The 25,843-nt window shown below is 34.6% G+C and overlaps 1 protein-coding gene and 1 pseudogene across 2 annotated transcripts; one reads left to right on the forward strand and one right to left on the reverse strand.

Moving 5' to 3' along the window:
* The first annotated feature begins 16,501 nt into the window (after nt 1-16,501).
* Nucleotides 16,502-20,237, forward strand: LOC144571313 (alpha/beta-Hydrolases superfamily protein). Of its 2 annotated transcripts, none has more exons than XM_078320563.1 (9): nt 16,502-16,654; nt 16,762-16,982; nt 17,384-17,413; nt 17,507-17,630; nt 18,108-18,254; nt 18,921-19,051; nt 19,402-19,539; nt 19,685-19,783; nt 19,880-20,237. In XM_078320563.1, exons 1-9 carry the CDS (start codon nt 16,594-16,596, stop codon nt 20,105-20,107), a joined length of 1,179 nt encoding a protein of 392 aa, XP_078176689.1. In that variant the 5' UTR covers nt 16,502-16,593; the 3' UTR covers nt 20,108-20,237. The 2 variants fall into 2 exon arrangements, with proteins under 2 accessions (XP_078176689.1, XP_078176690.1); XM_078320564.1 differs by having other exon boundaries at nt 16,515-16,654; nt 16,775-16,982.
* A 1,406-nt stretch (nt 20,238-21,643) lies between these two features.
* LOC144572063 (U2 spliceosomal RNA) lies at nt 21,644-21,819 on the reverse strand (annotated as a pseudogene).
* Nucleotides 21,820-25,843: the final 4,024 nt, after the last annotated feature.

A 25,843-nucleotide genomic window follows, 5' to 3' on the forward strand; every position in this document is an offset into this window, starting at 1 on the left:
AGTTTAATTTTGTTAAATAATTTAATTTAATTTAGTTATTAAGTAGTTTAGTTTTATTAGATAGTTTATTTTAGTTAGGTACCAAAATAGTTGTATATTATAAATTAGATTAATTTTTTTTTCTAGTTTTAGGTAGTTTATTTTTGTTAGGTACCAAAATAGTTGTATATTGTAAATTAGATCAAAATTAGGTACAAAAATAGTTGTATATTGTAAATTAGATCAAAATTAGGTACCAAAATAGTTTATTGTAAATTAGATCAAAATAGTTGTATATTGTATATTGTAAATTAGGTACCAAAATAGTTGTTTATTTTTTTTTGTAGTTTTGTAAATATTTGTGTTAATTAGATCAAAATAGTATATTGTGATCTATTTGTAAATATTTGTGTAATTTACGATATACTATTATTTGTGTATATTTTTTATTAAATAGTAGTATATTGTAAATTACACTAAAATAGTAGTTTAGTTGGGTACCAAAATATTTGTGTATTTAAACCAATTTAGATTTGTGATTGTATGTAGAATTTAGAAATTATATTTAGAATTTAGAAATGTACCAATTTACAAATCGACAAATTTAGAAATGTTGTATTTAGACCAAAATAGAGTATAAATGCACCAATTCAGAATTTATTTTTTTCTGAATTAGCGTAGATTGTAAGATTTTTTACCGATTTATTCAAGAATGGTGATATATTATTGAATTACCATAGATATTTGTATTATTGTTAGATTTGTACTATTTAAAATTATCAATAGAGGTCAAAATTGATAAAATTGTTAAATTTGTTGTTAGTATGGCGTCAACCAGCGGTACCAATCAAAATCAGACGCAAGATGATTTACAGTTAGATTTATCACTGGCCCGTCACGTATTTCCAAATATGACGGAAGAGAGTATCAGTTCTCTTTGCTGGTATAAATTCGAGGAGCACAAGATCAAAAACGCATATGTAAGTTTTTCTTTTGAGAAATGCAAATAATTTTCATTTTCATTTAGATAAAAATAGGTAAGTTATATGTTTGTTTGTTTTGAAATTGAATGCAGACTCATACCTTGACGAATACGCGGAATAATCAGATGAGTATCCTCTACGACGACCGATACGCTCCCGTGTTGAAGAGTTTGGGTCTGTGGCATGTCTCACAGCTGACCCCTATTGTCGCAGATGTCGCTCTTCTATCTGCGTTGGTCGAGAGGTGGCGGCCGGAGACACACACATTTCACATGCCTGTCGGAGAGATTACGGTGTCTCTCCAGGATGTCAGTTGTCTCTGGGGACTGCCTATTACTGGACGAGCTGTGACGGGTGTGGAGTACGGGGACTTCACAAAGGACGTCGAAGAACTGTTGGGACCCAACCTGATGAAGGAAAGGTCCCTCAAGAGGTCGAAGGTTGCATCGAAGAATGACATCAGTATCCCTCTTTTACGGGCGGCATTCAGGTAAGTATTTTTTTTGTAATAGTATGTATTTGATTGTGATGCTTCATACTCTGTACTAAATTAGTTCGTATATGTAGTGGAAAATTGGAAGAAGATGCGCCTGAGGAGAAGATAGATCGGTGGACATGGGCTTACATAATGGAGTTATTCTCTTGCTGGTTGTTCCCAGATTCCTCTGGGAACACCGTCCCTGCTTGTATGCTGCAGTGGCTAAGGGACTTGGATGACCCTCCACAGATGAATTGGGGTGCAGCGGTCTTGGCATGTCTGTACCGAGGCTTATGCATTGCGTGCCGGGTATAAATTACTTTCTCTTCTTATTGTAAATAAATTATTTTCTCTTATCAAATTTAAAAATAAATGCAACTTGTATAAAAATAGGTCGACAAACAAGGTCTGTACGGACCGATTGGTCTCCTTCAGCATTGGTCGTGGATGAGATTTCCATTTGGTCGTCCACAACCACTAGACGAGGGTTGGGCTCCAGACTGGGGTCGTCCGGACGGGGAGACTTGTCCTGCGTTTGCTCAGAGATTCTGCGCTAAAAAGACCTTTGTCGCGACCCCTCACGGCAAGCCTTCGGGAGTTTTTTTTTTTCAGAACTCAATTCGAGCAGATGACTCCAGATCTACATGTCGAGTGGCGACCGTATGATTTTCGCGTCACAGTGTATGAAGAAGATGAAGAACCTTACTCTTTCCTCACAAAACTTCCTTCGATCTGCAGTCGCGAGCGAGAATACTGGTTTGCTCAGGTGCGACTAGATTTTTTTTATTTTCTAGTTTACATTTCATAAACATATTGTAGTTTAAAATTGAAACTTAGACACATAAAATATTTGCAGGTGCCGCTTATCTACTACCAGGTTGTTGAGCATTATTACCCTGGACGGGTAATGAGACAGTTTGGTATGGCCCAGTATTTTCCAGTCCCGGATCCTATCACAAAGGACGACTGGTATGATCTTCACCAACCGTTATGCACTACAGTCAAGAAGGATTGGCGGACGGAGCACGCCTTGCATGTACAGCGACTGGAGGCTATGAGTCCGGATGACATGGTTCCTGATATGTACCAGATTTATGCTTCCGAGGAGTGGGACCAGCAGTATCGACAGTGGTACCAGGAAAATTGTGCATTCACGGTGTACATGTTCGGTCTCATGTCAGAGATCAATATGAAGCCGCTTCATGTACCATGCGACACGACTACCCCCCAGTACGGTTTCATCCCTAGCAGTGGTCCGGCTGCACAGATTGTAAGTTTTTTATATTTTCTACTATATTATTTCAATACAGGTATGGTAATCATCTTTTGAAATATTGATGAAATGGTTTATTCACAGGTACTCATGAACATCAAGGCAGTTCTGAAAGCTACAAGATATGGGATCACAAGAGGCTGGAAGAAGGTGGGGAAGATGATGTTGTGCATATTTGCACCTCCGGTGGTCGTCGCGGGGTACAAGGACCAGCTAGACAAGATCCTGCGGGTAGCAGATCTTCCAAGATACGAGGATTTGGCAAATATGAATGATGAAGATTCTGCGGAGCAGATGAGCACACCAGAGCCGGATCTTTCAGAGATCTTGTCTGCACCGACGCCTGAGGCAGCATTTCAGAGTTTTGGAGATCGAGTGGTACGTGCATTTTTCTAATAGCCTACTTATTGAGAAACCAAATTATTCATTTATTAACCATCTATTTTCAGGGAGATGAGCCCCGGTTCGAGCCATCACAGGATTTTGAGCCGACTCAGCCATCGCAGTATTTTGAGTTTGACGTGGGTTCGACATATGATACCATATACACTCAGGGTTACTCTTATCCTCAGTTTCACACACAGGATGATCCACCACCAGAGGACAGTGCAGCAGTGTACCAGACAGAGACAGCTTCATCCTTAGCAGAGACTGCTGTAGCTTCTATTTTCGGTCCTCCGTTAGTTCCTAGCTCACTTGAGGAGGTTTTGTTTGGACATATACCGGAGGAGACCCCACCACAACCATCGCGGCAGTATACGCCTGCTTTCGATTTCTTAGGTTCGGAGATTGAGGAGGTACCGGAGGAGTTGGGGCGCGGTAAGAGACATAAGATCAGGAAAGACCTGTACACACCATCGACCAAGTAGTTATTCGGACTGTTATTGCTGTTTGAACTTTTTGTGCTATCGTACTGTTTGGACTGTTATTTAGTTATTATCTAGTTATCATGTTATTCTGACTGTTGTTTGGTTTATGCTTGCTACTATATTATCTAGCTATCATGTTATTATGACTGTTATTTGGTTTATGCTTGCTACTATATTTCTTAGAATTCGAATAAAGAAAAAAACACAACTTCTACTACAATAAAAAAACGGCATAGGTTCGGATAAAAAAAAACACACAAGTCTACAATAAAAATTAACATATAAATTCCTTGCTAAAATCACAACTTCTACTACAATAAAAATACACATAGGTTCGGAAAAAAAAAACACACAAGTCTACAATAAAAATTAACATAAAAATCACCACCCCTCGAACGATGAAACTGCAATGGAAAAATATATATGTTTAACAGCTTACCCTATTGCGTATTTCCTCTCGCATCCCTTCTTCTGCTCACATTCCTCTCGAGAGTTTCTCTACTGGTTCGGTGACCCTTTCGTCGTCCTTCCAATACATCCATCCACATTTGGATCCGGTTGTGTCGTCTCCTACCCAACTTTACCAACCAATGCTCTGGAACTAAGAGATCTCCTTTGTGCACCGGCCAATCACATTGATTGTCATACACATGGAATTCACCACTCCATGTGTCTATGAGTGTTTGAATGTTGTAATAATAATTGACGAAGTCATTTGGATTCAAGTTCCTATAATGTTAACACATTAGTAAGTAGTACCGTCCATAATATGAAGATTCAAATTAAATAAAACATAATTTTACCTTAAACGACATACCGCCATCACATGAACACATGGTATTCCGCCCATCTGAGGCTTCTGGCACTGACATTCCACCTCATGATCGTTCTTCAGAATTACCTTGTACCTGCAGTCGCTAGATGTGTGTACCCATCTGCCATTCTCCATGTCAAAATTAATCTTTTCGCCATGTGAGGTCACCATAAATTCATTATGGCCGAATGTAAGCGTTGACATTTTTTTAGTCTTCTCAATGTGCTTATCCAACTTCTTATGCACGCGAGTGGAAAAAAGCTGACCCGCTGCTTGCAATTGCACAGCCGTCTCACTTCTTTGCTCAAACCAGCTGACACACTTGTAGAATGTCTCCTCAATGATTGCAGCAATTGGTAATTTATGAGAAAAAAATAATAAAACAATAATTAAAATTACAACTAAGTGAAGAAAACAATAATAAAAAATAGGAGGATTACAAAATACAAACCTGCGAGAAGTTTTGAAGACATGGTTGAGCGATTCGGAACCGTTGCTAGTCATTATTTCCCAACGAGATCCATCATCCATAGCTTGATACACCTTCCATGGCTTAGGCAGTTCTTCCTCGTCATTTTCATTATATTTGCCACATGTATCCAAATAAGCTAACCAAGCAGGATTTCGCCTCCCGATTGCATCAAGTCCTTCTTGCAATCTTCTTCTCTTCTTCTTTTTAACCATAACCTTGAAAAAAGTGGAAGCTACCTTATCCTTAGTGTACTTTCCAAAATTCTCAAACACATGTTGAGAGCAGTAGCGGTGAGCACACTCTCCTTTCTCCTCACACCAACCCAAATCATCTTGAATAAACACCTTTTTTATGCCCTTGTGTCGGTCAGATACCACACACATGTATCTATTTCGCCCAATTACAAACTCCCGCACCCACTTCATGAACCATCCCCAATTCTCAAAATCCTCATTCTCTACCAGTCCAAATGCTAACGGGATTAACTGATTCTCTGCATCATATCCGGTTACAATTAACAGCTTACCCTTGTATCTGCCAGACAAGAAACAAGCATCGATACTGATGACGGGTCTGAGGTGACCGACTGCGGCAATACATGGTCCCCATGCCCATGCTGCTCTCATGAAAAAACGATACCCTGGCTTAGTGGTTGGCTTTGAAACAATTTTATATTGGGTTCCCGGATTTGACCTTTTTATTGCCTCCAACAAAGGGACAATCAGCCCGTAAGACCCCTCCCAACTACCAAAGGCCCGAGCAATTGCTAACTCTCTACCACGCCATAATTTGTTGTACTTTGGAACGATGCCCTCGTACCTTTCAGCGCATAAGTCAGCGACTGCCCGGATAGAAATATCAGCATTTTTTTCCAATGACAATTTTATACAGTTGGCGACCATAGCGGACGTCAACTGTGCATGATCTAACCTGGATGCCGATGCGTGACATGTGTGCTTAGCCACATTCTTCGTGATGGCCCAAGTATTACCAAAGCCTGTAGCCCTCGCAACCAACGCCCACCTACACCGGGCGCTAACACACTTGTACCTCAACCTGGTGGTATCGCTGTGTGTATTTTTAATCTCCCTATTTTGTTTGATGTGCCAGTGATTAATTGTATCTTTCATCTTATCCTTGTTGTCATATGTCATCCCCTCAGACAATTCATGTCTTTCTCCCTTTTATTGTACAAAAGAAACAACAAAAATTAAACAACATCAATTTAATAACAACATTTTAATAATTAAATTAAAATTAAATATAAATTAACAAACATACCTCACAAGTCACAAAAAAAGAGCTATCGGCCTCTCCAAACCCTGATGTGTCATGAAATTGCTCAAACGGATGTCTTTCCCCACGATCCACTATAGGCCACTTCCGTCTACCAAGCACAGGAATACCAGTATCCTCATCACTGTGATCTGATACCCCACCGTCCCCATTATCATCCCAATTAGTCACTGCCTCCATTTCTTCATGATCATCGTCCGTATTGTCAGCATAATAAAGTCGTTCAGGGGTTTCAGATCGCTTCCTCTCAGATTGGACTCGGCTAGAGGACGAGGATGGAATCTGAGATCGACCCCTGTCAGATTGGACCCTACTAGGGCCCACTACACATGGGGCCCGACTAGGACCCGCTACAGATGGGGCCCGGCTAGGACCCGTTACAGATTGCTCGAGCCCCAAACCCTGAGTCAACTGCAACAATTGCCTAGTATTCTGTCTGGAGTTATGTCTAGAGTTTTGTCTGGGGTTGGCTACAACATATAACTCCAGGAACTTGAAAGTCATATTCATTGTCATTTGGACATATAACTCCCAACTGCTATCGTCTTGTACCGGTAGCTGTTGGAACCAAGTTTGATTGCCTTGGCCAATATTGATTCTTGCGGTAATTATCAGTTCATAATTACGGTGGTTAATACCGAGTTGTTGGTACACTTCCCTATTTAAACCTCTAAAATCCAAACCAAGCCGGATATTGAACATTTTCGGCACTTGGTGGCTATAATAAGCGCCATTTGGTCCTTGTAATACTTCACCATCAAAATAACAAGCAATTCCAATCATAATTGGTTGAATAAACCTAATAATAAAAAATAACTAAATTAAAAAAACTACAAAAAATAAATTTAAAAAAAAAAGGATGAAAAGGAAAAAAAACGTACCTATGCAGCAGCTTCGGTGAAAATGAGGGTGCTCTGCAGAACTGATCTATCATATAGGGAGAATGTGCCACGTGCGCAGATCAACAATGCGAACGGGTCTATCCGCAGATCTGTTACGCGCACGGGTCGTCGGGAACGGGTCATCGGGAACGGGTCAGTCCGCATATCCATTGCGCGAACGGGTAGCGACCCGTTCGCAGATCCAGTGTGCGAACGTGGCGGAATCTGAATTCGGAATTAACGGGTGGTATTGATTTAATTCTTATTTATTAGGGTGGTACATAAAAAAAAACTCCAATTTATAATTTTGTTTCTTTTTTTTCATAATTATTTAGTAACAATCGATTATTTGAGAAATAATTTCACACGTACAATGGAACATTAATTCGGTACCCCCTTCTCTATATTATAAGTGGGATATTCATATTTAATCATTTTCTTTTATTTGTATCAAATTTCAGATGCGGAGTCAGATTTTCAAACTACAGAAATCAAACGCAATTAAAAATCAATCACATATATAAATTTTTTTATATAGAAAATGAGAATTAATTTTATATACTATAATATCTTACTCTAAATTATATAAAAATCATATGTAAACACAAAAATTTAATAAAAAATTGTGGAAGAATTGACCTTCATTTATTCTACTTACTTAATTAAGTCTGCTCTTGTCTGATTTAGATCTGACGTTTCATGAGCCATATATAGGACGACTATTTTAGTATAAACAAATTTTACCAAACAATTAGAAAGCAATTGTATGGTACTTCATTAGAAATTATAATTATTGAATGTATCATATATATATATATAGTTCTTAATTACTAATTCTTAGAGTAAAGCTCGCTGGCTAGTATGAACTTAAATATCCCTCCTTTTTCTCCAAAATTTGGGGCATTGATTAACCACACGGTTCAAGTATGGAGCTAGTTTTCCTCAAATTCGTTCCTAACCAAAAACATTTATCTTTTGGAGAAAGCGACATCCTTCTGGAAAATACCTCTTTTTCCGTACTACAAATGCTTTGGCTTTTAATTACCAAACTATATATCTTAATTACTTTATTAATTACAGCTAAATAATGTGGATGGAGATCAGCGGTTTTGTTCTCTAGAGACTTTTTTTATTTTTTTATTTTGCCTTTATGAACAAGGTTGGTAGTACCATGTAATCTTCTATTTAATTAATTCCGCTCTAGCTAGTCTTCTAGATGCTTACCATTTCTTTCTTTTCATTTTGAGTTTTCCATTCTGCTTCATGTCTTTATGGTTCTTTGGTGAGGACTTTAGAGTTTAGACTGAAGATATATGCAGAAAATAATTAAATTGATCTACATTAATTATTTTCATTATAGGTATACAATTATGTACGTAAACCACTTTTATTTTCATGAAAATATATAGTTGTTTGTTCATGGGATTCAATAATATCCGGCGTATGGACGCAGTCTTCTTACCATGTAAGAAAAAAACCGGCGTATGGACGCAGTCTTCTGGAAATCAAAATACTATGTAAGAAAAATGTGGACTATAAATTAAACCTTCAAAAACCGAAGCAGTAGAATGCTACGTACCAATTGTGATATATATATATTTTTCCTCCCATGACTTATGCTGATATTGGTGTAGCCAGAATTTGAATAAGAAAATTAAAGTAGACAAAATATTTCAGTTTGTTCCGCTTTGCTTGTCTCCGCTCGGACGAGCTCTTTCACAAATCATCCTCCTCAGCTTGAATTGCTTTCACACAGTCCGGCCGGGTTAATTTGTTGTACCGGACGGGTCACTAGTATATATATATAGTTAATGAGGGAACAAATAGTGATATTATTTAAAGTATGGCAGATGCCCAACCTATTGTATACTAGCTCCACTCCTGTGTGCTGACCTGTCACTGCATTTTATATAAATATTCGTATAATTTGTAAAGCATAATTTATACCATGTATGCACAATATCCGCGTTGTAACAATTAATCCGATATTATAGGCCTGATCCGATATGATATTATTTGTTTGGTTGGGCTTCAAGCTTAGAGCTCATTAATTTAAAATGGACCGAGATGATTCTGCTTATGGCCCATTTTATAAGGCCCATAATTGTGTAATATTAACCAAGCTCAAGTCATGTCGTTAGACCCAACACAAGAGGGTAGCAGCTGGGTCAAAATCAAATTTGAAGTGATTGAAAGGGTATAAGTGAAAAAGAAAGAAAAAGACAAACAATATTATTGTGTTTCGTTTCGTCAATCAATCTTCTAGAAATGAACTGTCCTGAATATGACCCAGAAACATAAACCAACTTAATTTCCACACAAAATGGTAAACGCTTCACGTTAATTCCTGCGCATATTTAGGTTTCATATGCATTAGAGAAAGAAAATCAATCGGTCACATTACGTCATTTCATTGTAAGGTGATTATTCGTATGTTATGTGAAGTAATCATTCATGTAACATGATTGTCTTTTATTATCTTAGTCACATCACTTTACGTTACACAAATTAATTCAGTCGTGTCACCTCACGTCACGTTATATCCTATAACACGTTACATGACTATCTTTTTTTTTTAACAATATTGCATACTTATAATATATTTTGTAGTAGTTTATTATATTTTGGTATATTTTGTTATTATCTTTTGAACTAAGTTAAAACTTGAAAACAATAATTAAATCTAATCAGTCACAACATATTTGATCACGTTATTATGATTACGGTATTATCACACGTGACGTAATTATTTATGTGATGTGACTGTTGTTTGCTATTTTAGTCACATTACGTATAATCACATAAAAATTAAATTTTAACTGTATACAGTGATGTCACGTGATCAATTCACGACATATTAATCACTACACGTCATATTTTTCGTTCACTACTTGAGTTTATTGTTGTGCTTGATATAATTAATATACTTAAATTGTTGCGCTTGGTAAATATCTTCTTAATTTCATGATAAGGACTTCTTTTAGTTGCCCAGGTAAACAGGCAAGATTTTAGGGGTTATAACATATTCCATGGAATTATTGAATTTGTTATGCACGTGCTCTGCACTGTATGTTTTGTTCAAGATTACTTTTCCGACTTTTATCCCGACAAAAATATATATTTAAAAAGAGGAAGGTTCAAATGCCTCTGTGTTTTTGTGTCTTCATCATGCCTCCATATCTCTTCATCATTTTCAAAGTTCAAACAGTCGATCCGAACCGCTCAACCTAACCTCCATACTAAAATATGTTTGGAGACCAAATTTTATATTTTTAGGAATTTTTTTACTATTTTTTTAGATAGGTACAAAATCAGTAAATCTGAACCATCTAAAAACAGTATTTTTGTACCTATCTAAAAAAAATAGTAAAAAAATTCCTAAAAATATAAAATTTGGTCTCCAAACATATTTTAGTATGGAGGTTAGATTGACCGGTTCGGATCGACTGTTTGAACTTTGAAAATAATGGAGAGAGATGGAGGCATGATGGAGGCATTTGAACCCTCCTCATTTAAAAATAAGTTTATTTTTCAATACGAAAATTTGTATACAAAAATTTTGGACACAAATAACGATCTTTTCAAAAAAAAAAAAACAAATTGTACAAGAAAAATAACATGACAAGTCACGGATATATTCAGCACCAAGAAATAAAATGTGTCCCATTGTTTTCCTAGCCTACTCAATACTCATACTCATATATAGTGATAATTATCAAATTAGGAGAAAGGTTTGTTGGGATAAATTTTTTGTGATTTGGGAATAATTAAGATATAATTTGAGAATACTAGAGCAAAAAAAAAAAGTTCACGTTCATACAATTCGGGAAACCAAATAATACGTGGATTGATTTGTGAACAGCTCAAATCCAAATTATTCGTGAATTATTTGCAAATCTTGTTACTATGCTCATACGCCACATTCTATCTCCATTTTCGAAGTACAAACACTCAATATGAAATGTTCAACATGCTCTTCATATTAAAATGTGTTTGGAGACCAAAGTTTATATTTTTTTGAAAACTTTTTAATTCTTTTTTTAGATAGGTACAAAATCATAAAGATTCTAGACCATCAAAAATAGTAATTTTGTACCTATTTAAAAAAATAGTAAAAAAATTCTCATAAAATATAAAATTTGGTCTCCAAGGTCATTTTAACATGTATATCATGTTGAACGGTTTTGATCAGTTATTTGTACCTTGCAAATAGAAATACAAATATGAAACACCGATTTTTTTATTTTTATCCAAAAATTAAATTGAATTTAAAAAATCAACCGGTTTGGTTGTGAAATTCGAAATCTACTCAAACCAGTTAACCGTTAACCGGACCAAATTTCCGGTTAACGGTTAACCGGACCAGCACAAAAAACCCGGTTATCTGTTTAGCGGAAAGATGAAGACGGGTTCGGTTAACTGTGAACCGGATTGGCTTGGTTCGGTTAGCTATCAACCGGAAAGACTGGTCCGGTTATTGGTTAACCGAACCCAGCCTTTTTTTTTTTTTTTAGATTAGACGCGTGGGGGTGGGGGTCATGTAGGGTGTGTCGACACGTGGCTGTAAATCGTCGGTCCGGTTATTGGTTAACCGAACCCACGTTTTTTTTTTCTTTTCTTTTTTATACGTGGGGGTCATGCAGGCTGGGGTGCTAGGGTGACGACACGTGGAGCTGCTGAATTTAAGTTTGAATTTGAGTGTTGAGTGTTGCATTTTCATCAGTGCGGGAAGAACATTTCTGATTTGCATCAGTGCGGGAAGAAGAGCAGAGAAGAAGTTTCAGAGACTAATCAGGTTTTTTTTTTTTAAAATATTAAAATAGTTTATGATATTAATTAGAATAGTTTAGAATATTGATTAGATTGTTTAGAATCATGGAATATTGTTTGGATTGTTTAGATTGTTTAGAATTATTTGGAATATTGTTTGGATTGTTTAGATTGTTTAGAATTATTTGAAATATTGTTTAGATTGTTTGAAATTATTTGGAATATTGTTTAAGATTATTTGAAATATTGTTTAAGATTGTTTGGAATATTGTTTGGAATATTGAAGATTGTTTATAATTTGTTTGGAATATTATTTGGAATATTGTTTTGATTATTATGAAATGGTTTAGTTCCGTTTAGAAAAAATTAAAATAGTTGCCTGAATAATTTAGAAAGTTGCAAAATAGTGTAGAATAATTTAGAAAAGTTCCAAAATAGTGTAGAATAATTTAGGAAGTTCCAAAATAGTGTAGATTAATTTAGAAAATTTTAAAGTGTTGCCCGAATAATTTAGAAACTTCCAAAATAGTGTAGAATAATTTAGAAAAGTTCCAAAATAGTTTAGAGTAATTTGTAAAATACCAAAATGGTGAAAAATAAATTAGAAAGTTCCAAAATAGAGTAATTTGTAAAATTCCAAAATGGTGAAAAATAATTTAGAAAATTCAAAATAGTTTAGAATAATTTAGAAAACTTCCAAAATGGTTTAGAGTAATTTGTAAAATTCCAAAATGGTGAAAAAAAATTTAGAAACTTCCAAAATAGTGTAGAATAATTTAGAAAAGTTCCAAAATAGTTTAGAGTAATTTGTAAAATACCAAAATGGTGAAAAATAAATTAGGAAGTTGTAAAATAGTGTATAATAATTTAGAAAATTTTAAAGTGGTGCCCGAATAATTTAGAAAGTTCCAAAATAGTCGATAATAATTTAGAAAAGTTCAAAAACGGTCTAGAATAATTTAGAAAATTTTAAAATAGTGTAAAATAGTTTAGAAAATTTAGGTAATCCAAATTGGTTTAGAAATAATTAGAAACATCCAAAACGGTTTAGATTAGTTAAATTTTTTTGAAAATAATGAATTAACTTTGAATTAATTTTGTAGCATGGCAGACGAAATCAATGATGAAGTACCTATGGCGCGGGATACTTTTAGTGATCTGTTGTGGATACCACATACCAGTTACAGGGTGTGTCAGGCTTCTGAGGAGGTAAGCAATTACTTATTTCTTTTTTTCTGACTTGTTCAGAAATATCATCTTGTTTTAATTTCTAATTTTTATTTTCGGTAATGTAGAAAAAGGAGGTTATAAACGTGAAGCACTACCGTTGCATGACTGCGTACCACGCTGCATACGCGCCATTCTTGATTCGATTGGGTTTATACCAGATCGCATGCATGCCTCACAAAAAAATCGATGCGGCGCTGATACACGAACTTGTGGAGCGGTGGCGTCCCGAGACACACACCTTTCATCTTCCCTTCGGAGAGATGACAGGTATTAACTTCGAAACCATTTCAAATAAATCTGTTCTTTGTGATAATTTACTGACAATTCAAATGAAGAAATTTATATTTTTTAATTTGATAAATTACAGTTACTTTGGAGGACGTCAGCTGTTTATGGGGTTTGCCCATTACGGGAGTCCCAGTGACGGGGACTACAGACGGGAGGAATGCAAAAGGCAGGCTCTTCGAATTGTTAGGAATCAAAGAGCATGAGCAGAGTGATCTTTTGAAAAAACGGGGGTCTGAGAGAAATGAAAAAAGCATGGAGTTGACTTTCCTCAAATCTAAGTTTCGTGAACGAACCCTTGGTCCGCTAAACCGTCGGACTGATATTTATAGAGCAGATGTTAAAATATTTCCGCTTCACGGCTAACCGAACCCATACTGTTGGTCTGCTAAACCGTTAACCGAACCCTTGGTCCACTAAACGGTTAACTGAACCCTTGGTCCACTAAACGGTTAACCGAACCCTTGGTCCGCTAAACCGTTAACCGAACCTAGGGTCCGGTTAACCGTTTAGCGGTTTGGGTAGTTTTAAAATTTGAAATCCGGTTCGGTTAATTTTTAAAATTTAATTTAAATTTTGGATAAAAATAAAAAAATCGGATGAAACATGGTTGGAGCACAAAAAATGGACATTTTAACCCTACTCTTTCGAAAAATGTCTATTTTGCATGCAATTCAGTGCATGTAGCCGTGTACTTTTTCAAAGAAATGGTATTGCATTCCAGTGAAATTACATGTATTAATATTTTTGAAGAAATTAATTTTCAATTAATAAAAAGTGTATTTTATCTTTTATAATAAACGTCTAAGAATATTTAACAATAGACAACTTAATAGTAGAGGGAGAAGAAAACGTAAAGAAGGGGACGGCCGGAAGAGAATAGTTGAGAGGAAGGAAATGAGAAAAAATTGAGGTCCACCGAGAAATTTTGGTAATAATTAAAAAAAAAAGGAATATTTTTGTTTGATGGTATTTAAAAGAAAAAACATTTTATAAATTATCTATAATTTTAGCAACGGAAGTACTCGATAGCTTAATGCCTCTAACAATTATATGAAAAGTATATGTACAGGGTCCCAATGCTATACAATACACCTCATTTAATTAATTTAACCCTAATTTATAATGCAGTACTATTCATTAAACAACAATACTATAATACTATATATCATGTGGTTGCTGTATGGGGATGATCTTGTCTTTACGAGTGGCATTAATTATTTGCTTTGATTATATATTATTCTGGATATCTTGTGATCTTGTCTTTACAAGTGGCGTTAATTATTTGCTTTTATTGTTCTGGAATCTATCTGGATACCTTCTGTTAACTTTGCGCAGGTAAAGATTTTAACAGAGCAATTTTAGCTTCATGCAGCGCACGGACTATAGAATCAGAACAGAACTGCATATGGTTCGTGCGCTGCATGAAGTCATAATTACTCTGTTAAAATATTTTCCCAGTTTGTGCTATATTGTGTGTTTTTTGGAAAAGAAAAGGTAGATTAAAGTATCTGGTCTGGTCCCCCTTTTCATTAATGAAAACTGAAAAGTGAAGTGCAATTTAAACCTGTCTGTCGGATGAGGTGCAACCAAGTGCGGACTGCGGAGTCGATCATACTTTTTAAACTGATTAGCCGATATGTACCGTATTCAACAAGGCATGTACCATATAGCGGTATAGGACATATTCAATTTCTCAGATTTTTTTTAAAAGTATTTTCTGCCGTTGGGAAATTTCTTTTCTTTTGTCACGTCATCGGTTTGGGAATAAGAAATTCGGAGTGAACTTAATTTCTCCCATGATCTTTTTCTTTGCTCTTTTATTTCTCGTAAAGTGTACTACGAAATTCTTATGCTTATAATTTCTCATAAATTATATTATGAAAATGTACATCTATCACTGTAAAAAATACTAATTCATAATAGTACCTTACGTTACCTAATTAGTCCTTCAAATCCGCAGAACCTAAATTAATTAGCGGTCAGATTTCGTAAGAGAACCGCATTATCAGACTTTTTAAACCGTTTTCTTGGACCCTAGCTACTTAATTTGTGGAAATAAAATCTGCTTTTATTCTCATTTCTCAAGAGATAATACAAATTTATTATTCTGATTCCAACCGTTAGTTAGTCTTTATTGCATGACTTCACCGCCAGTATTACGCCATCATTATATCTTAAATAAGTTCATATAAATATGATTGACGTTTATTACCATTAAAAGTTTAAAAGATATATATTTGCTTCATTCCTACATAATAAACACGTGGCACAATTTTATTGAAGGGCAGTTTAAGATGATCCAGTTTTAAATTATTATGGATACTAATTTTATTCATCCAGAACAAACCGCTCTCATATATATTTCAAAAATAAATTATATACGATAATGAGAATCATAAAATGAAAAAAGAGAATTATGTATGAAACGACAAATAAACGATTTTCATAGCAACCTTAGATAATTATTAGCATGCCGCATACAAACCAAGAAAAATCTGACAAATTTAAAATAGTTATAAAAAATAAAAAATTTAAATAGCGTTTATTGCGTCACAATTTAACAGTTAAAAAAAATCATTCTCATGCTCATATTGCACTGCGCTATAAATACCATAATTTTTATAATATAAAAAACACTATATTACCGCTATTATTTAGAATGCTCCTAAAAATATCAATTGAGAAAAATAAAGAAAGGTGCTCCTCTAAAATATTATTAAACCTTGAAAACACCGAAATTTTTATTTGTAGAACAAAAAAAAAAAAAAAAATCCAAAAAAACCTTAGATTTGAGGATTTCTATATTTATTCAGACCGCACAGTCAATCTGCAGCTTATTTATGGGAGGCTGCAGATTGACTTAGAGGTCCCCAAAAGAACTCCCATAAATAGATAGCAAACTGAATAAATGTGAAAATATTCTAATTTAGGATGTATTTTTTTTTTCATTATGGTATTTAAAAAGATTTCGGTTGAAAACGCGGCGGCTATCAAATAAAAAAACAAAAACAAAATTGACAAAATCTCTCTCTGACAATAACTTAATTGTTAGTTGAGTGGCAATCTTTTATCTTCACAAAAAAAAAAAATCAATATTTTTTTTCATAATAAACAGGATAAGATTCTCCAATATAACACCACACCTCCCTTTCTACACTGTCATTATACCGTCGTTCCTCCGCCATCACCATTCGTTAGTCAATTCCAATCCATTCATTTTTCAATTGAACCCATATAAAACTATTAATTAACTCCATAAAATGGTGATGTCAAAAGCATCTTTCTTCTACAACTTCCTTCCATCTCGTCTCTCTCGTCGCGGTATTGCCTCCTCTCTCTCTCTCTCTCTCTCTCTCTCTCTCTCTTCACAACTGGACTAATCCATTTTAATTCGTATCCTCCAAACCTGATTTTCTGACTGTTTATAGATTCGTTTTCTAGCTTCGTTGGGATCGTGAAGCTGTTGCGCAAGAAAGACAAGAGACAGCCAATGACTAGTGAGGCGAAACCCAAGTGGGACCCAGCGTTAGTGGATGAGAAACTCGCCAAGCTCGTCTCTGAGGCAAATCTCGATCAGGTGTCGGAGAGGCGCCGCGTTAGAGACGCGTTCAAGGATGTTCAACTAGGCATAGACCATTGTTTGTTTAAGGTCTGTTTTTCTTTCTTTCTTTTTTTCTTTTTTTTACGAAAAAGACCTCGTTATTCAAGTGATGTTTTGAATAAGACGCTCTCCGTTTGATTCAACTTGTAGAATTACCGATGATTAAATAGGTTGATATCTTCATTGTTTGTTTAAGTTGGAATCCAGGAATACCCTCTTCATCTCTGTAATTTAGTTTGAAAATTACCGGTTTGTTTTGAAAGCAGTAAAGACATCTTGCTTTTGCAGTTACTATTATATCATTAGATTAATATTTGTAATTGTTCAGTTTGTTTCCAAAATTGTTGCACTGTATTTCTTGTTTCAGAATTAAGAATTTGATTGTGATTGAACTTCTTAATATTTATTTGCAAATTAGGAGACTAATTTTCATTAATTTCTCTTACCAGGCAAAATACACTGGAATAAAAACCAAGGAGGTGTGACTCTCTTTAATTTATTTATTTTTTATATATATTTCTTACACTCTATTTGATCCTTACACTGACACTTTTTTAAAAAAAAATTTCAAGTCTTATGAAAAGAACTCTAGGGGCCTTGAAATTTTCTCGAAGAGTTGGCTGCCAGAATCCAATATAAAGGCCTTGGTTTTTTTCTGCCACGGGTATGGTGACACATGCACGTTTTTCTTTGAAGGTGATTTTCTTTCAAAATTGTTACTTTTATATGAACTGGACAAACAATGCCTTTTCCCGCAAATATATTATGGGACTTCATATATATTTTTTTTCCCTCAGGTAAATTAACTATAAGTCAAAATCTCCCAAATAACAACAAACATGAAAATTTAATGAAATTTAATACAGTGAAAGCTAAAGAATGTTCAGAAAAAAAGAAAAGAAAAGATGTTTCTAGTATGTGCTGGTACCATCCATTGCCATATAGGGCTCAAATGGAACAGATTTCCAGTAGCGCAGTGCCATCTTACCACACAGAAAGTGAACCAGTCTAAAATTTAATTTCTCTGAGAAATCATAAAAAACCATCCACTACCAAATGGTACTGATATCCAAGAGTGTTCTTATTGTACCAGAAACTAAACCAATCTAAATGTAACTCTACAATATTTTGTGGTCATATTCATATAGTTTGTTTTAATTAACTATACTATAGGGATAGCAAGAAAAATTGCTTCAGCTGGATATGGGGTATATGCATTAGACTACCCCGGCTTTGGCTTGTCAGAGGGGCTTCATGGTTATATACCGAGCTTTGATGCTATGGCAGATGACGTTGTAGAACATTTTTCCAAGATCAGAGGTTTGTTGTTCTATAATGATCAAATTTGGAAATCCCTTGAAAATAAGAAAACATCCCTTATTAAATGTTCTGATAAAGCATGAAATTTATCCCCTAGTTAAGTCTCTTTCCTAATTTTTTATCTCTCTAACAATGGTTATTGGTTATTCTCTGTACTGTGCCTTCCAATTTTTTGGTTCAGTACTTTGGCCAAAGTACCCTTCCTTCACTGTGTATACCTTATTGGCTGTGGGACGCTTAAAAGGGGATGGCTTGGGAATTTGAAGAATTAAGAAGGGTGTCTTATGTGACCATGTCTTAGTGGAGCATGTAAAAAAATTCTATTGTAACTGTTTTTGAGAATTATGAAAAAAATTGAAATAACAAAAAATGAGTTGCCTAATTATTTGTTGTATGAATGAACTTCTATGTGTACCCTGAGTAAGGTTGTTGTTCATAGCCTGCAAAATAAGAAAAATATACCTCTATAAAGCGTTTATCCTTTATGAGCTTCTGCAGTCCCCCCAACAGCCCTTCTTTTCTGTGTTTATCTCTAAGTTATGTTAGTAATGGAAGAGGATTGCAAATGATGTTTCCCATTTTTAGAAGAATGTGTATAAAACTATTTTGTTTTTGGAAAAGAATGAGAAAAACTCGACTGAATGGGTACATGTGTTTGTCTGGCAGAGAATCCCGGGTACAGAGGCATGCCATGTTTTCTGTTTGGTCAATCATTGGGGGGCGCAGTTGCATTGAAAGTGCATTTCAAGCAGCCCGGTAGGTGGGATGGTGCAGTCTTAGTTGCCCCAATGTGCAAGGTATGACTTTCTTTTTTCTTTTTGTTTCCATTCTTTTCTTGGATAGAAAATGGGCAAATCGGAACCAAATTTAGTATCTTTGTGAATTTTCTTAATTTTGTTTTGCTGGAACCTTTTCTGACTCTTTAACCTTCAAAAGATAAAAGATTTGGGGGCGGGGGGAATCAATTTTGCAGTTGTTCCCACTTTTGTTAGCCAAACCATGAGGTGGTTTTGCTTGGAACTTGTATGGTTTTCTGGCCTCATCCTCCCAAGCTCCATAAGGGAAACGGATAATAATAACCTTATTGAATTTTGCATGCTATTGTTTAATATTTTGTTAATGGATGGAATATTCTGAGATTTAGTAGATTGCAGATGACGTGACCCCACCTTGGGCACTCCAAAAAATTCTAATTGTGTTGGCAAAATTTCTCCCAAGGGAGAAATTGGTACCTCAGAAAGATCTGGCTGACTTAGCTTTCAAAGAGACCAAAAAGAGAGATCAGGTTTGATTTCATATATACTGCTTAAAATGTACTCAAATTGACAATTTTATTCCTGGTGATATATAATAATAATTTAATAAGTGGAACACTGAATTTTGGAAGTATATTTAACCAGATATATTTTTGTTTTCCTTCTGAGTGGCAGTGTCGTTACAACGTGATTGCGTATATGGATAAGCCAAGGCTTGGCACAGCAGTGCAGTTGTTGCGTACCACTCAAGAGATTGATCATCGGCTAGAAGAGGTACATTGGTAGTGCAAATATGCTTGTACCAATACACCGGTTCAGGTCAAGCATACCCAAAAGAGTTACCATTTTTACCCTCTTTTTTTTTTTCAGGTCACTCTACCACTACTAATACTACATGGGGAAGCTGATTTAGTAACTGATCCTTCTGTCAGTAAAGCCTTGTACGAAAAAGCAAAAAGTTCTGACAAGAAGTTGTGCCTTTACAAAGATGCATGGCATTCTCTACTGGAAGGAGAACCCGATGATGCTATTTTTAAAGCTTTAGATGATATCATATCTTGGTTAGACAGCCACTCTGAAAGAAACTCTTCTTCCTAATCTCTTATAATTTGGTTGGAGAAAGATTGTTTTATTTCGTGATAGTGTATTATTTTATTTGTATTCGAGATGGAGCCTTGGGATTAGATGTAAAAATTTACAATATTGAATGTAAATTTTTTAGTTTCAATTTCTGCTTCATTAGGTATGTTTCTAAGTGTCGTTAGATCCGAATCTTATACAACTATAGTTGTCCTATTATTGCTTTAATTTTGATCAACTTCAGTACCAGAACGAGCCAGCCACTGTGAACCAATTACAGTTCTTTCAATTGTTTTCCTCGTACATTACTTGTGCATTTATCTTGTTTAACTGATATAAAAATTGAACTTGGAAACATATTTGGACTTCAATTTTGAAGAAGCTGGCTACTTTCTGCAGGATGACCAATTGAATAAGTTAGCTTGAGTAATAGATTATGCATCACGTATACTATTTATCCCTCTTATGTTATTGTAAAATCCTATTCATAAACAATAAAATCTAATTGGTTATAGGAATTTTACCGGTCACCAGATTTTCTACAAGTTCTTTGTCTTGTGTTGTCTGCTCTGGTATCCAATCCAACAAGTCACTAGATTTTTAATAAAGGTTTTGATGTCCTTATAAATAGTTGTGCATATTTTTGTAATTCTTGTGTTTCTTGTAAATTGAAAAAATAACAAACAAAGTAAGCAAGAAAAAGAAGAAGGTGCCATTTCAAAATTTATGCTAAGTGGTACAGACTGATAGTATCAAATCACAGTAAATAGTACATGAGGGTTCATATGTCTTTATTTTCTGTTCCCCCATTATATCTCTATTTTTTAATTTTCTTCTTCGGCTGAGGATATATTAAACAACATAATTATCGTTTTCAAATTAAAATTATTAAAATTTAAAAATTAAATATGACGTTTTTTCAAATTACAGCTGGCTTTTGAAAAGTTCAAAATGCCTGATGCTCTATACACAAAATGTGACAATTGCATTGAGTGAAATTGCTGCAGCCATTTAATGATTGAATAGAGAGAACTAAAATGAAGATATTGAACAAGGTGAGGACTGAGGAGACTGACAGATTGGTGCGGTCATTCCTGTTACATCACTTTTTTCATGTAATGAGCCGACACATTGATCATTGCCATCATACCAGTTTACAGTCTCATTCAGTCTCCTAATTGGACTCTCTGTCATTGCCATTGTACCAAGTTACGGCTGTGCCATTATTCCGCTATTGAGATGATTTACCAAAATACCCTCAGGAATCGCAATGCCACTAAGAACCAGTAAAGGTTTTAGCGCCATCAGCCTTTCATTGGTTGAGACCAGAAGCTCAAATTTGTTAGGTTTTAGTGTTTACTAGACAATGCTGCTGTTGTGGCAGTACCAATGACTCTTTTGGTTGCTGGTACTGAAATTCATCTTGCAAAGTGATACTGATATTTCACAAGAATCAGGTTGCAAAAAATTTCTATGACCAAGTTTCATTCAAGTGAAGAAGCTTTCCTTCTAAGCATATATGATCAAATCTCCATACACCAGATCATAAAATCTCATAAATTGATCATACAATTGACCAGAATTACACTTGTAAGCAAGCTAGTGTGTTGGACCCTCTCCCACAAAAAATAAATTTAATATCGTTGTGAGCACATGGCCCACATATCAGATATTAAACTGATAAGAACAGATACTACACTTGATCTTAGCCAAAAGGCCGAGAAAGGTATGAGTTGCTATGAAGGCGTGCTTAGTGTTTTATAGGATCTCAGAGACTGAGAAAAGATAGCACATGGGATGTGGGAGTAAATTAACTTTTGCTCTTTAGCGCTTTTTAAAGTGTGAAGCGAACCGGTCGTGCTTGCATACAGAGTTTGTTGAATTACGAACATTTATTCCTGGACCAAAGTATATGGGCCTTGCTTTAGTAGCTTTTAAGTTCGCTGCCCGTTTGCAATGAATGGAGAGAGGCTTTATATATATATATATGCTACAAAGCCTTAAGGTTACTTGTTAGCTTCTCTGTTGGACTTCTTAGTTTCGTCTAATTATTATCATTTTCATGTCCACTAATACTACTTGGCCTGGCCCATGTCGAAGAGTATTTTACAAGACATGGCTAAAAAAGTACATAGATACCTATACATGATTCAGTGTGGTTCTGCCACTGCATTTGAGGATCTGTTCAACCAAAGCCCCTCGCAAATTTCAAACTGTGACCATTAATTACTTTGAGTCTGATTGGATGGCACACGAGAATAATGGCAGTGAATTAATTCCATCTATCACTTTTATGGCACTCGATGCGTTTGCAAATAATTAGCTTGATTATTTAAAAAAAAAAGGTTTAAGAACGTAGTTTTTTTTTTTTTTTTTTTTCTTTCTAAAAAAAGCCTAGGGATAAATATAATTTTTCCAAGAAGTGAGAGAATCATTTTGGTGCAAAAGAAAATTAGAAATCGTTTATGGACAAAGTTTTTTTTTTTTTTTTTTAAAGCTCATGTATAAATTCTGATGTAATGAAGGTTTAAGGACTTAAAAGTTATTTTGTTTGCGGAAGGTTGTAAGTACGATTACTTAAAATTGTCCTTAAATTTACTTAGAAGTGTTAGATCAAAAATTCGTTCCAAAGTCCATTAATTAAAATACTTTATTTATTTATTTAAATTAAGTTCCATTAAAAACTTGAGGTTGAGGATAAAGGTTCATTACACGATGCAAAATTTTATGGGCGAGCCTGTGCCTGTCTAAATACAAAATTTAACAATAATTAATTTATTACTAGATAAGATTTGATTCCTAGATTTCATTAACCTAGCTATTAGTTGACCTATAAATAAATTAAAGGTACAGTACTTTACTAGTCTAATAGTACACGGCTGTACTACAATGATAACCTTCATTGGAAGTTTGGAACACCGGGAAATGTGAATTTTATATATATATATATATATATATTGCTGCTTAGATAAGCCAACACCATGTCATATGTAATATGTTACATTTCTTTTTTTTTATTGATTGTTGACTGACTTATGAATTGATCAATTTGAATGAGACTTTCTCCAAAGACATACCTAGTATTAGTCCAGGAAAATTCAAACGGGAGGCTGCATTAATTAAGTACAAAACCTTACATTGTTTTTGACCTATTTATATTTGTTCCTAGGACTTGTATTGAGTTGGCACACACAAATTAACTAACCAAATTTTTAATTCTACGTCAAATAAAATAACACATTTAGTTTTGTGGGCTAATTTTACAAAAGGCCCCTTCCATTTAGGTTTCAACTAACAGTTGGAGAGCTGCATGTCACCAAACCTACGGATTAATTAATAGCAATGTGAGAGTTAATTTTGAAAATAAATTATAGAGGGATCAGGGGCGAATTCAGAAATTTCATCAGGGTGGGGCGTAAATCGGGTTCAAATTTAATAATTAATCGTGTTCAAATAACTTATCGGATTCAAACTCATTAACTAATTGAATACTAAATAAAATATATATAAAAAAAACATCATATGTAATAAATAAAAAAAAGTATTATTTGATTTAAAGTTGTATCAATTGAGACTAACAAAAATAATCATGTTCATTCGAGTTGTTAATTCTCCATAGAATTTCAAAATCGAGAGCATCCTGGACTATATTGGGTTCGCCCCTGAGAGAGACTAATTGAAGTTTTAATTTAGGAATTAGAGCGGTTCGATGAGTTTGCTGTGGTGTTCGATCGGACCATTCGATTCTTGTCAAGATGTACACGGATAACTGAAAAGGTTGCACTAATCAAGTACATACAAACTTAAAATGGAACAAACAGTTCTGATCAGACATCTCATGACTGAATTTAGAACCGCATCCACTCCTTTAATTTAAAATGGCGGAGAGAATATATGAGTGTGGCGTGTGTGCCAATTAGTGGTTAATTTGTGCTTAAAAAAAGAGCAAAGATTGGGACTAGTTCGGAAGAAGCTGTAAAAGATGCTAAAAAAAATCTTCGTAACCTAATGCTATATATATTAATATTGCTATGTTGAAAACAGCTCCAATTAAATGCATTTCTAGTCACGGGGTCATAACTTCACCTCTACGCGACGTCATTAGAAATAATGAAAATACGTAATGGAATGAAGCGGTATACATATACGGACAGTAGAATTCCTAAATTTATAGAAAAATATTTAGAAATTAAATCACGTACAGCTCATTTCTCTATTAATTCCTAAATATATAGAAAGCGACATGTAACCTTGGAAAATTAAGTTGTTGGACCAAGTCTTATAGGTAAATTATTAAATTATTTATATGTTTTTCTCGGAGATTCTAGTAGTGGACATATTTAATGGCCTGTCCCAATTGAATAATGGGAAGCATGTACCAGATTGGATCTCTAAGTTCCAATTTACTCTGTTATAAAGCATATATTAAATGCTCCTATGATATATATATAATACCTTAATACTTAATTAATTATCAACTAAGAAAGAATATAAATAAAATAATATAATTAGAGAAATTAAGGTATATATATCTTTCGCATTTTCTTATATATATATGATTTATTTGATGACAACCTAAAAGGATATTGTGCGACAGTAGCATTGCATCCAGTTAAAAGCAGTAATTAAATGTGATTATGACCTCGTTATTCATGTACTAATATGTTAATTATCATGCAATACTAACACATTATATTCCATTTATTTGTTGGATCATAGGACGTTGAGCAAATATATGTGATATAATTATGGATTTTATACTATGATTGTCCAACTAAAATGATCTATACGGAATAACAATATTTAACAATTTATGTATTCAATAAGGTTTGTTCTATAAATGTGCAGACCAATCATTAATTGATGAACTGATTTTGAGATTTGCAAGTAAAGAGAATTGACTTTCGAAGAGTTTTATGCAGATTGCAAGAGGATTCTTGCGGACCGCTTTATGCAATATGGAAGTTACAAAACAAATCAGGTGACTAAATGAGAGTTGTGTGCAGACCGCACAAAATGGTTTATGTGGGCCGCGATAGATTTGGTTATTTATAGAAAGTCGGTTCTCATTTAAATCTGGTTGATCATGCGGGCCGCAAAAACGTCACTAGAATTGTATCATTATTTAAGTGGATTGACCAAGGCACACGACATCATCATAATCACGACATAAAATTTGAATAGAAATTACAACATATATATTTCTGGTTCTCTCTTCTTCTTCACCATCTAAAAAAAAAGAGGAGAGATCTTTTTATAAGAAAATTGAAGATAATCTCTTATGGGAAAAGTCTCAAAACCTTGTATGGAAGACCTATTCTCATGATTACATGGGAATAAAGTTTTTTGTCATTAGAGTCTAGTCTCGTGCTCACAGTGACAGTCGGTAATCTCTCAAATGATCGACTTATTCCATGAAAATCTCTATAGAGTTATGTATTAAGTTTCGCGCTTCAGATTCAACCTTAGCCTTTCAAAAAAAATAAAAATTATGCACTTCATATGTTATATGTAAGTTGTGAGTCCAATTTTGAATTTTAGATTTATGGTCCAATGCACAAACCCCTCCATGCATTGCAATGCACCATAGCCCATCTCTCTCTCTCTCTCCCTCTCTCTCTCTCTCTCTCTATATATATATATAGGATTTGGCTAATATGCTATGGGTTGCATAGAGGCCTCCCGTGCTACGGCTCAATATTCGACTTTTCAAAATCCAAAAGGTCGATCTGAACCGTTCATCTTGTTCTCCAT

Source organism: Carex rostrata, chromosome 19 (genome assembly GCF_964058835.1).
Source record: "Carex rostrata chromosome 19, lpCarRost1.2, whole genome shotgun sequence".
Lineage (NCBI taxonomy): Eukaryota > Viridiplantae > Streptophyta > Magnoliopsida > Poales > Cyperaceae > Carex > Carex rostrata.